Source organism: Lissotriton vulgaris, unplaced genomic scaffold (genome assembly GCF_964263255.1).
Source record: "Lissotriton vulgaris unplaced genomic scaffold, aLisVul1.2 SCAFFOLD_904, whole genome shotgun sequence".
In the NCBI taxonomy this organism is placed as follows: domain Eukaryota; kingdom Metazoa; phylum Chordata; class Amphibia; order Caudata; family Salamandridae; genus Lissotriton; species Lissotriton vulgaris.
The window spans coordinates 443,692-455,778 of NW_028249865.1; the positions used below are offsets into that span (position 1 = coordinate 443,692).

The 12,087-nt window shown below is 49.9% G+C and overlaps 1 protein-coding gene across 1 annotated transcript in view; it reads right to left on the minus strand.

Moving 5' to 3' along the window:
* LOC147663466 (membrane-spanning 4-domains subfamily A member 12-like) overlaps positions 1–9,614 on the minus strand; it is an 89,015-nt gene extending 79,401 nt beyond the window's left edge. The window contains exon 1 of the mRNA XM_086950431.1: positions 9,480–9,614. Within this exon, the coding sequence (XP_086806557.1) occupies positions 9,480–9,614 (135 nt within the window). The remainder of the gene's footprint in view (positions 1–9,479) is intronic.
* Between the last annotated feature and the right edge of the window lie 2,473 nt (positions 9,615–12,087).

Consider the following 12,087-nt stretch of genomic DNA (forward strand, 5'->3'; position numbering starts at 1 on the left):
CCAAAAAACGAAAATCACTGAAAAATCTGCACAATCCCATTCCATCCATGGCCTCCATGATGTTTAAATTCAAGACAACCCACAGAAAGACTAGGCCCATGCAAGACTCACTACCCCTGGGCATAAATAAAGGTTGAAAAGTAGGCAAAATGGTTGGAGGTCTAACAACAAAGCCTGCATTCAAAATGGCCACTTGCCTGCCAGCACATGGCCAGTGCCTGTAGCTGCACTCAAAATGGCCACCAGCCACATGGCATGTCCCTCCCCATGAACACCCCCAAAAATCGAAAAACACTGCAAAATCAGCACAATCCCATTCCATCCATGGCCTACATGATGTTTAAATTCAAGACAGCCCACAGAAAGACTAGGCCCATGCACCACTCACTACCCCTGGTCAAGGCCCCAACAACAGGTCAAAAATCGAAAAACACAGAAAAATCAGCACAATCCCATTCCATCCATGCCCTCCATGATGTTTAAATTCAAGACACCCCACAGAAAGACTAGGCCCATGCAACACTCACTACCCCTGGTGAAAAGGCCACAAGTACAGCCCAAAAAAACGAAAATCACTGAAAAATAAGCACAATCCCAAGCCATCCAGCCCCTCCATGATGTTTAAATTCAAGACACCCCACAGAAAGACTCAGTCCACCCACCACTGAGTACCCCTGGGAAAAAGGCCCCAAAACAGCCCAAAAATCGAAAATTCCAAAATTTTAATTGCAGCAACTGTATTGCCCCAAACAAACTTACTTGTAAAATTTCTAATCCAACAGTGATCCAAAGAAAGTCAAAAAGGCCTCAAATCCAAAGATCCAGCAGCATCCACAAAAAGTAATCCTTCCAGCTGCACATCCAAATGAAAAGTGACCAGGAGATGGACAAAGCACTGGGAGGAGCCTGCTGAACAGGAACAGGAAGTTGAAGACTATGGGGCACTTCCTTCCTCCCACCCCCCTGCACCCCTCCCCAAAATGGACTCCTCGCTAAAAAAGTGCAGGCAAATGTCAAACTAAGGAGTTATTCACATAAAAATCATCATTTCTAGAAGGTTTATGCTGCTTGCTGGTGGATTTCTTGTGCAGAATTGCAAATTTATATTTTCGCTCGCCGCATCTCAAATCTCGCAATTGCGAAGTACCGCGAGACGTGATCTCGCCGTACTCGCGTTGACAAACTATCGCTGGCAAGCCGCGATGACGTAATCGCGCTCGCCAATTCCCGCGGGATCACACAGCAAGATCCAAAATGGCGCAGCACTCGCAAACTATCGAAAAAAACAACTCGGCAAACGATGATAAACGCCGCGCGCCGCAAAAATTGTATCACCAATGCCGCGCGCCGCCAAAAAAATCCGCTGCGTGCGAATTTGCGGTTTTTGCGGGAAATCCGCAAATCTCGCGGATTGCGGATTTCCCGAAAATCCGCAAAATCCGCGAGCGTAACGGATTTTCCGCCCATGCTTACCTTGGACCACTGAGTGTCAAGCCTCCTTTAAGGAATTACGGGATGCACTCTGCTCAGCACCCGTCCTCGGAACCCCGGATTACTCCAAACCCTTCTCCCTCTTCACCCACGAAAGGGAGGGATGCGCATTGTCTGTCCTAACTCAATCGATTGGTCCTAAGCAGCGCCCTTGTGCCTACTTCTCCGCCACTCTTGATCCTGTAGCTAGAGCTTTGCCTGCCTGCCTTCGAGCAGTAGCTGCCGCTGCTGTCTCTATCCGTCAGAGCGAAGGAATCGTACTTTCAAACCCTCTCACTGTGATAGTACCCCATGCAGTCGACACCCTTTTGAACCAGACAAAGACCCAACACCTGACTAGCGCACGACTGACAGGGTACGAACGGACGCTACTTGCACCCCACATCACACTAAAGAGATGCACGACTTTGAATCCTGCCACATTGTTGCCCCTGCCTGAAAATGACCCCGACGTCCCTCCCATACACGACTGTGACCCTCACGGACGAACAAACTAGGAGTAGAGTTGACCTCCGAGACACTGCTTTCACTGACCCCGATGGAGAGCTATGGGTAGACGGCTCATGCATCAAACTCCCAGATGGCACCACTTCAGCTGCCTATGCAGTAACGACAGCCCGAACAGTAGTTGAAACAGCCTGCATCACACAACGATCTGCCCAGGCAGCAGAGCTGATAGCCCTCACCCGAGCCTGCATCATAGCCACAGGAACCACCGCGAACGTATATACAGACAGCCAGTATGCCTTCGGGGTGGTCCACCATTTTGGGCTCCTGTGGAGGGAGAGGGGATTCCTGACGTCCCACGGCACCCCTATCCTCCACGGAGATCTAGTCTCCGCCCTGATTGAAGCAGTTCTCCTCCCCAAACGATTAGCGGTGATCAAATGTCAGGCACACAAAAGGGTGACAGACTTAGTTGGACAAGGGAATGCACTGGCCGACATCACTGCACGAACCACAGCTGAGAATAGGACGGTAACACGCATGTATGTGACCAGGTCACAAGCAGAGAAATGGACTGACGCAAGGGAAATGATCAGAGACATCCAGTCGGCCAGCACCCCTCACGAACTGACTGAATGGGCAGGGGTGGGTTTGAAGGATGATGAGGGCTGCTGGCGAACAAAAGATGCAAACAGATGGTTGCTGCCTGACTCATACCTGATCCCCATACTGACTATGGCACATTCCCCCGCACACATAGGATCTGCACCCATGATCGAACTCATTTCCAAAGTCTGGCACAACGACAAAATCCCCGACTCAGCTAGACGTCTAGTCCAACAGTGCCTTATCTGTTTGCAACACAACCCCGGGAAAGGAACTGTGGTACCCCGGGGAGGGTTTGGGACCCCCAATCACCCCTTTGAGGTCCTTCAGATGGACTACATCCAACTAGAGAGATGCCAGGGCTTGAAGTATGTACTAGTCATTGTATGTGCCTTCAGCAAATGGGTAGAAGCCTATCCAACCCGTGACAACACTGCCATGACTACTGCCAAAGTACTACTGAAAGAATTTTTCCCTCGCTATGGCCTTTGTCGAATTTTATGGAGCGACAATGGCCCCCACTTCATAGCTGAGGTTATCCAATTAATCTTAAAGGGGTTGGGGGTGAAGCAAAGGTTTCATGCGGTCTTCCACCCCCAATCCGCCGGTCTGGTGGAACGCCATAATGCCACACTGAAGTTGAAATTGTCAAAAATAGTGGCCACCACCGGACTTAAGTGGCCAGACACCCTCCCACTGGCCTTACTATCAATGCGCTCCACTCCCACTAAACACCATTTGACCCCCTACGAGGTCGTATTCGGGCGACCGATGAACCTCTGGACCGCTCCCAAGCCGACCTCCATTCATGACGTCCCGGACGTCCTACTGTCTGATTATTTGTGCAAATTAACTAAGACGTTGTCTGTCATTCATCAACAGGTGCAGCAGGCCATCCCCGATGCTTCCAGGGGCCCCGGCCACGACATCCAACCGGGAGATTTCGTTCTAATACGAAATTTCCAGCGGACCAAGAGTCTGGAACCCCGGTGGACGGGCCCCTGGCAAGTGCTGATTACCACACGGACGGCGCTTCGAGTGGAGGGGAAGAGGCACTGGCTGCACGCACATCACTGCCGAAAGGTCTCTGCGAACCTGGCCACGACCCAAAACGTCAACACCCAAGAAGAGCTCCTGAACAAAGACCGACCGACATTGAACTGTTATCCCGATACTGAGGCACTTGAACTTGCAAAATTCTCTGATCCCACTCTGCCATCCAGAGAAGGGTATTTCCTGCGTCGAAAGGAGGGAGCTTCGGCTAAGTAGGCCGCGGACTAAGTTGAATCTCAGAACGGCGACCTAAGCACAACCAAGGGTTGCCGGGAGAGAAGCTAAACGAAGTCTGTGGTTCTGCCCGCTACCGAGCCCCTTGAAGGTGATGGAAGCGCCAGATAAGAAGATGATGGAAGCGCCAGATAAGAAGATGATGGAAGAAACAGGAAATACCCACTATAGAAACCCAAAGACTGACAATTTGCACAAATCAAAGACAATCGCCCTCTTTATTGTCTTCCTCTTCTGCCTCCTCCTCATGACCTCCTTCTGGATTCTGGAGGAAAGCACACCGGCTCATGAGGCATTGCTACCTACTGCACAGCCAACACCCCTGAAAGAGCATCACCTAATCTCTCTGTCGCCTCAGCTCCGAGAAAGGCGCAGGGAATTCTGGAACAATTCCTTCGTGCAACTGTTGCACCAACACAACCTTGCTGCAAATGCTACGAACTGCTGGATCTGCGGGTTGCTCCCGCATGCCACAGGACACTCCATCCCCTTCATCCCTTCTCCTTTCTCAGTTCACGGCTCCTGCCTCGCCTGGTTGATCCTCATGCAAGAGAGCCACAAGGACAACGCCACTTCCAGCCAGACAGTGTCGCACTTCTACTCTGGGTTCTGGCTGAACAAAACCGGAAAGACCTCTGCTGCCCTGTGTCCTGCGCTCACAGGCGCCACCTTCCTTAAAGACATTCCAGCCAAAGAACGAGTCGAAGTACAGGTGCTCCACAATCCAGCCAGAACCACCTTCTCTCATCTGCAAAAACAAACTACCGCCACCCTGACTGTGGCTCTGTCTGTTATCAATGTCACTGGCCTTGTGTGCCTCGAAGGCCAGGGAACGCAGCTGGTGGGTCACAGTTCCTGCCGAATCACCAGAACACTGGACTCAGTTGACCCCCCTTCTTTTGTCGCCTCTCCAAATATGTACTTTGTGTGTGGCACCAAAGCTTACACCTGGCTCCCGAAAGGTTGGAAGGGTATCTGTTACATTGCCTTCGTTCTTCCACCCACATATGTAGCCCCTGCCAACCATCACCGGCAGAGGCGTGCAGATGACATCGGACAAGCCGACTCCACTGGAGCCCAGTTCCTAGATGCAGCAAAGGGACTTGTTCCTCTGTGGGGCCCAATGGCAAACAGATGCGCTATCCGACACCTGACCCAGGCAGTAGAAACAACGATCAACATCACGGCTGGCATCCTCGCCAACAACACGGCGGAGCTTCAGGCGGTCCGTCTTGTGACCCTTCAAAACCGTCTTGTCCTAGACACGGTCCTAGCCGACCGAGGAGGAGCCTGCCGCATCATCGGATCTAGCTGCTGCACCTACGTGCCAGATAACTCGCCTTCCGTCTTCAAAGCAATTGAGCACCTCCACAGACTTTCCTCGGAGGTTCACCAAGAACAAGAAGGATGGTCGTTTGGGAGCTGGTTTTGGGACACTTTGAAGAACTGGGGTTGGAGGTTGTTTTCCTTCGTGCTGATACCTGTTGTGATATTATGTGGGTGTTGCTTAGGTATCCAATGTCTGCCATCTTTGTGCGGCCTTGTTTCTAACTGTATGTGCCCAAAGACTTTGGACTTCCGAAATGAGCACATGAGTCCCCTCTATGAAGTAGAAATACGTGGCCTTATGGGGATAAATCCGAACTGACAAGTTGGCGAGACATGTTAAAAGGGAGGACTGTGGAATTTTAGTTTACGGGCTGAACATCATCTGCGCCAGCTTGTCACCCACGTACAGCGCGCACAACGGCCATTTTAGGTATCATGGTCTCCCTGTCCGCGATCTATCGTCAGCGCGCCCCTCTGACCCAGCAAGCATCCTCCGCGCATCCTGGCTCCCCCTCCCTCCCTCTCATGAGCCTAACCCTTCTGCATGACCCTGTCCTTGGGAGTCACGCCAGCGCCTGACCAGCACCTCCTCTCCTCCCATGAATGCCCCTCTGTTGATAAACCTTCCCTCCGCGCTCAATTGTCCACGCGGCATGAATACCACTCCTTTGATGACCCCTTACCCCGTGTCCGACTGTCCACACAGGTCCGAGGCCATCGCCTAAGCCAGGAGATACCATTTACTGCCCCTCATTGTATGGAGTCGTCCCTCTTCAAAAGACACACTGTTGACCAGGGCCTCCCCACCCCCTGAGGTATGATCAGGCGCACACATCCTAAGACTTGGTGGAACACTCAGCTGCGTGATGACCCCCTCCTCTTATCAGCAGGTTAAGGACCTCTATTGTGAAGGTATATGGGGGTGGGATTGACACGAGGATTATGGGGATGTCTTTTCCTTGCTTCACAATGTTATGATTGTAATAAAGAAAGGTCACATGCCATAAACCAGTGTATAAGAGGCCAGGCCTCAGAGAGGCTGTTAGAGCACCTCGAGACGATACCTTGTTGTCTGATCTGATGTGTTCTGCTCCGTCGGAATAAAACTTCTGTTTCCTGCCTTCTGGTCTCCGGCGCCTGCCTCATTGCTTGGTAATTTGAATGGTACAAAGGCGGTTAGCGCCGGGCAAATCTTGAGAAAGGTCATAGCCCTACCTTTTTCTACAAGCAGTGTGTGAGTGTGCAGGATACGAACACTCGAACTAAGTCCACCACACACACATACATAAGACCACACACATAAGACCACACACACACCACACACACCACACACACACCACACACACACAGCACACACACACACGACACACACACACCACACACACACACACACACCACACACTCACCACCACTCACCACCACACACTCACCACCACACACTCACCACCACACACTCACCACCACACACTCACCACCACACACACAACCACACACACAACCACACACCACCAGACATCAGTGCACGCTTTCACCAGACACAAACACCACCAGCCATCAGTGCATGCTTTCACCGGGCACAAACACCACCAGGCGTCAGTGCAGGCTTCCACCAGGCACACAACACCAAACGTCAGTGCACGCTTTCACCAATCACACACACCACCAGCCATCAGTGCACACTTTCACCAGGCACACAAACACCAGCCGTCAGTGCACGCTTTTACCAGGCGCACTCACCACCAGCCGTCAGTGCACGCTTTTACCAGGCACACACACCACCAGCCGTCAGTGCACACTTCCACCAGGCACACACACCTCCAGCTAGCAGTGCACACTTCCACCAAGCACACACACCACCAGCCATCAGTGAACAATTTCTAGGGGCACACACACCAACAGCCATCAGTGCACACATCAATTGTTAACGCATCCACAATAAACTATTGTAGCAATCGCAGTATGGTGCACTTCACTTTTAAACATATTCATCTAAAGGGCAGCATGCCACCATTGATACAATTCCAATCCAACCCACATATTTCCACTACACACCACATGCATACACTCCATTACACATGGATAAAAGACATTGCCATTTACAATGCCATTACCTCTAACTCAAATAAATCCGAGACCTATTGCATTTCTAATGCTTGTTTTAGTACTTATGGTCACCAGTTGCAACCCCTGGAATGTGTCTCTTCCCTTTTTCCTACTCAGCATCCCTTCCAGAATCCCTGGTACAATACTGGAATTCAGGGGGGTTATGCCGGATGCCGGTCCCGGGAGATATTTCTGACTGGATCTCAGATCCAGCCGATCCAAGGAAACATGCACAATTTGTCCTCTTGTTATTTTCGGACACCAGGACAGATTTCAGCAGAGCCCGCACACTGTCTGTCAACGTGCAGGCAGCGAGGGGGCTTTTTAACCCCTTCCATGCTGATGACGGCCGGGAGCCGTCATGGCACACAGTGCTCGTGTGCTGATGACGGCTCCCGGCCGTCATGACCGCACCCGCGATCGGAATGTGCCGCACAGGCGCAGAATCGCGGCCGCGCCCAAGGGGTTAATTTACACTTCCAGCTCGGGTCAAAACAAAGGCCTGATTCAAAGGGCTATCAGCCTTCCCTTTGTTTGAGTGTAATGAGTGTAATGCTGGATGGGGCTATCTGAAGCCTAACCCCTAGACGAAAAAGCATTAGAGAAAAAAAAAGTTACACAACATGTTATCACTTCACAAGTGCTTAAGAGAATCTATAATTTGAGGCAGGTTTATAACTTTGTTTTAGCTCCCTATGTCGAAGATGTACTTGCACTTAAAAACTGCAAGATGTATCTGTCTGTATGAGTAATTACACAAACATTCATTTAAATTGCACCTACTAATTTTAATTTTTTTACACTTCTACTCACCCCAGTGTATGTTGTCGGAGTGATTTACATCACACATAGAGGCACAATAAATCATCCATGTGTGTAAATCAATGTACAGGAAATGTTACATAAGACGATGAGGGTTATAACTTATAAGGTGTAGGAATCCCATATCAGCCATACTTGTAGACACTACATGCTAAGAGTGAACGGTCAGGAACAACACAACGTCAGGATATAAGATGTAACTCAGTTATTGTAGTTGTCTGTACTAACAGGACTTTATTACTTCTCAGAGGAACCATTGTTTACAATCTTAGAATAATAGCAGATTGAGAAAAAACAATAAAGATCTAAACCCATGACTTACAGTTTGCGTGCAGCTCCGTGACGCGGATAAATAGATCACTGCGCTATATTAAAAGTATTGCAGCGTATGAACTGAAAGTAACAAAATGATCTCAGTGTCAAAGGCAGTAGCCAACTTGTCTATCTAAATAAAAAGCAAATCTGTGGTCTGCATGTTACACAACGCGCTCTGCAGCAGGCGCATGAACCCTCTAAGCTACTTTATGACAAAACGCAGAACTCTCCCAGAACTGTGTTAACCCCTGGAGTTATCTCACCACTATTACAAATCCTTCAAAATTGGTGGGCACACAAAGATCTCTGTAGCAGGTGTCTTAACTCTGTAAGATATGTTAAAATGCAGCCTCTTTGTGACCAATGAAGTCATGTAGAACAGATTTACTATCACATATGTGCTTGTTGCCAACTTCTTTGCAGCAGGTTTAAAAAAGCAACTGTGACTGTCTGACTCTGGTTTTAAACTCTGCCCCTCGTGACTCCACCCCTTTCCTCTGCCACACCTTGACCCCCAATTTATGGGTTCACAGAGTACATTTCTTACAATTCCAGCCTTGCTGCTAGCTGCATTGCCCCTGCCAGGGTTACCTCTGACTCAAAAGTGAACTAGTGCATTCCTTCCACTCTCTAAAATATCTATCAAAAATGTGTTGCAATGACATTTGTTTTTCCTGGTGTCCGCTCTCCTTAGACCCTCAGGGTATCACCAAACTATTTCCCAGATGGCGTCGCGAGAACTGGATAAAGGCGCGTGCCCGCTCGGATTCATCTCACAAACTTTATGTGGCTTTAGCAAGTCAGCGCTTGCGTTCTACTTTTTAGAAGGCGTTTGGGTCTTTTCCCTTCGCCACTGTCCTGTGCTGGTCATGCAGGGAGATGTGTGGTTTTTATGAGGGACAGCTGATCATATCTGCTTTAGTGTCATCTTTCTGAGGCTAAACTGGCATTCTGCACTCCCAGGCGAGCAGGGAAAATGCTGAAATCCAGGGTGAGCCTTTCGCAACGGGTGCCCCCTGGGTGTGGCGGATTCCCCCTGGGTGTGGCTATTCACCCGAGTTGTGTGAGGCATTACTTACCCCCAGGGCCTTGGGGTGCCCATACGTCGGCCACTTACGCTTCTCTGGAGACTGATTCCGCTTCATGGCACCATAGTTACCGGAAGGCGCGTATTGAGTGACTGCGTAGCCGCCGTTGACCGCAGGTGCCGACATATTGTGGGGTCCCTGGAAGTAAGAAAGGGACATCCTGTGAGATGGGCACAGAGGGTGAGGACAGCCACCTTTAACCCAGCACTATCGGAAACTGAAGAAAGCACGAAACATCGGTGGAATATATTTAATGGCACACAGGGTAATCATTCAAGCGCCTAGATGCTATCTCGGCTCGTAACACACTCACATTTGCTTAAGCAACTGGTGGCAAGGCTTGATCTGAACACAACCACTTCAAAGGCAAATGACGTGGCTGGCGAAATCTCTAGACCATAACCAACCATAAAAGAACAAAAAAAATTATAAAACAGCTTAATTAAAAAAATAGCTATACAAATTTGCAGGGCCTTCTTTAGCAAAAATAATGTATCCCAGAAAAGTCTCAGGTGAAAAAGCCACTTGTAGGCCAAGCATTGAGACACTTAAGAACACGTCACTGCTATTCAATCGAAGGGGAAAGGGGAGGGGGATGAGAAGGAGAGGTCTACAGGGTTGTGCCTCAACCCTACTAAGAGTAGCGCCAATGGATAAACAAGCATTGTCAAAGCCAATAGGTCTTGAATCTGTGCTTACTGGGTTAGTCTTGCCTTTGTGACTTACTGGGTTAGCCAATGGATTTCATCCACGCTGCAGCATGAATAAAGTAAAAAAAAATATATGGATGCTTTTTTCTGTTTAGTTACGCCCCCGTGGTGCAGCCATCCCCCGCTGCACACATCTCAACCCATATTGTCTTCTCCCTCTTGTTGTGTGCTTTCTGCATTGGCCCATTGTAGTTTTCCCTTTGTTAGCCTAACTGTGCATGTTGTAGGCCTTTATTTTCATTTGCAGATGTTACTATATCAACACGCTTGGTTTTGTGACACATGGTACTTTCACACGGAACCTGCATATGTTTTCACATTCTGTTTGGTTCCTGCAATTGAGTCTGGGCACCAACGACAAGGTCAAACAACAATGTGCCTTGTTATTCAGTGGAGTGGTGTGGCTCACTGGTTAGAGGCGGCAGACCCGGAAGCAGAGAACGGCCCAGGACCAGGGTTCAATTCCCGACGCGGCAGGGTCGTGGACCAGGATCAGCGGACTCGATAATTCTCGCCTCGGTGCCTACTCTAACCAGGGATCACACTCGGCAACTCTGGGCATTAGCTTGCCTCATCTCTACAACGGCCCCCCACATTCGCCAGGGATGCCTGGTTTCACCTTGGAGATACCCAGTAGGGACCATTTCACAGGGAAAACCAGGACGGGTTCCCCAGCGGTCTACAGCGCCACGACGCCTCAGGGCAGCAGTGCGCTTTACAAGACACATACATTTACATTTACATTTATTCTCTCTGGTCAGACACTAGCACCTAGGCATAACACAAGAATGCAGCTGTTGTTCATGTTCACACATGTCCTATCACATAGATGAGCACATGAGCAACAAACCGACACATGGAACGAGAGTTCTGAGACAACAGCACTGCATGTGTATTCTGAGGTACTGGGTCTGCCAGTAATCCCAGAGATCTTTCATATGTAATTATTTAGGTTTAGTAGCAGGGGAGGGGGTTTTCATAACTCATTCCTATAAAATGACAGTTCTTTTCATGGTATATGGTTTGTTAACCATGCCGCAAATACTGCATCTTAGAGCACGTTAGTTTAAATAAATATTTTAAACGTCTACTGTGTCTCTTGTATATCTTATTCTGGACAAGTACGAGTGACGCGCCGACCCCTCCTGGGCCGATTTCAGTCCAGTGGACCCAATCCCCAGCCAATAAAGAGTTGGTGCCCTGAAGCCCAACCAGGGCAACCACTTCACCATTGTTAGGGGCCGTGGGGGGAGCCCCAATGTACCCAGAAAGCTTCCCGCCTGCAGCATGAGCTGGCATTGTTCCCGCCTCAGGGAGCAGCTAAAAATGCTGCTCCCTATGGCTAGGAGCAATTCTTACATCTGTTTCCCTGCCCGCTTCCCAGTGGGCAGGAAAACAGATTAAGGACCCCCTCCTGAAGAAGCGGGCGGGAGCATTTTTGATGCTCCCACCCTTTGGGAACAGACTAAGGGCCCCATTAGGATGGCGGGGGCGAACCGCCCGCCATACACACCAGAAAGATCCCCGCCAGATTAGGATGGCTGGGGGTCAGCGGCGGATGGAAAGACCGTCCGCCACTTTTCCGCCAGTCGACTCGTCGACTGGGCAGAAAACATCTGTAATATGGTGGCGATGTCTGCAAGAGACCGCCATCAATATTAGGATTCAGGCAGAGATCAGCCTTTCCATCATGGCATTGCCGCCATGGAAAGGCATGCCGTCTTTGGCATTGGGGGCCTGTTGTGGGTCCCCAGGGTGTTGGGATGGTAGGGGATGGACATGGGGGGTACCTGTGGTACCCCCCTGCATTTGCAAGCACAAGGTGGCAGGCACAGCTCGGTGCCTGTCACTTTGTGCATGCAAATGCATGACATGCTTTTCTGACATTG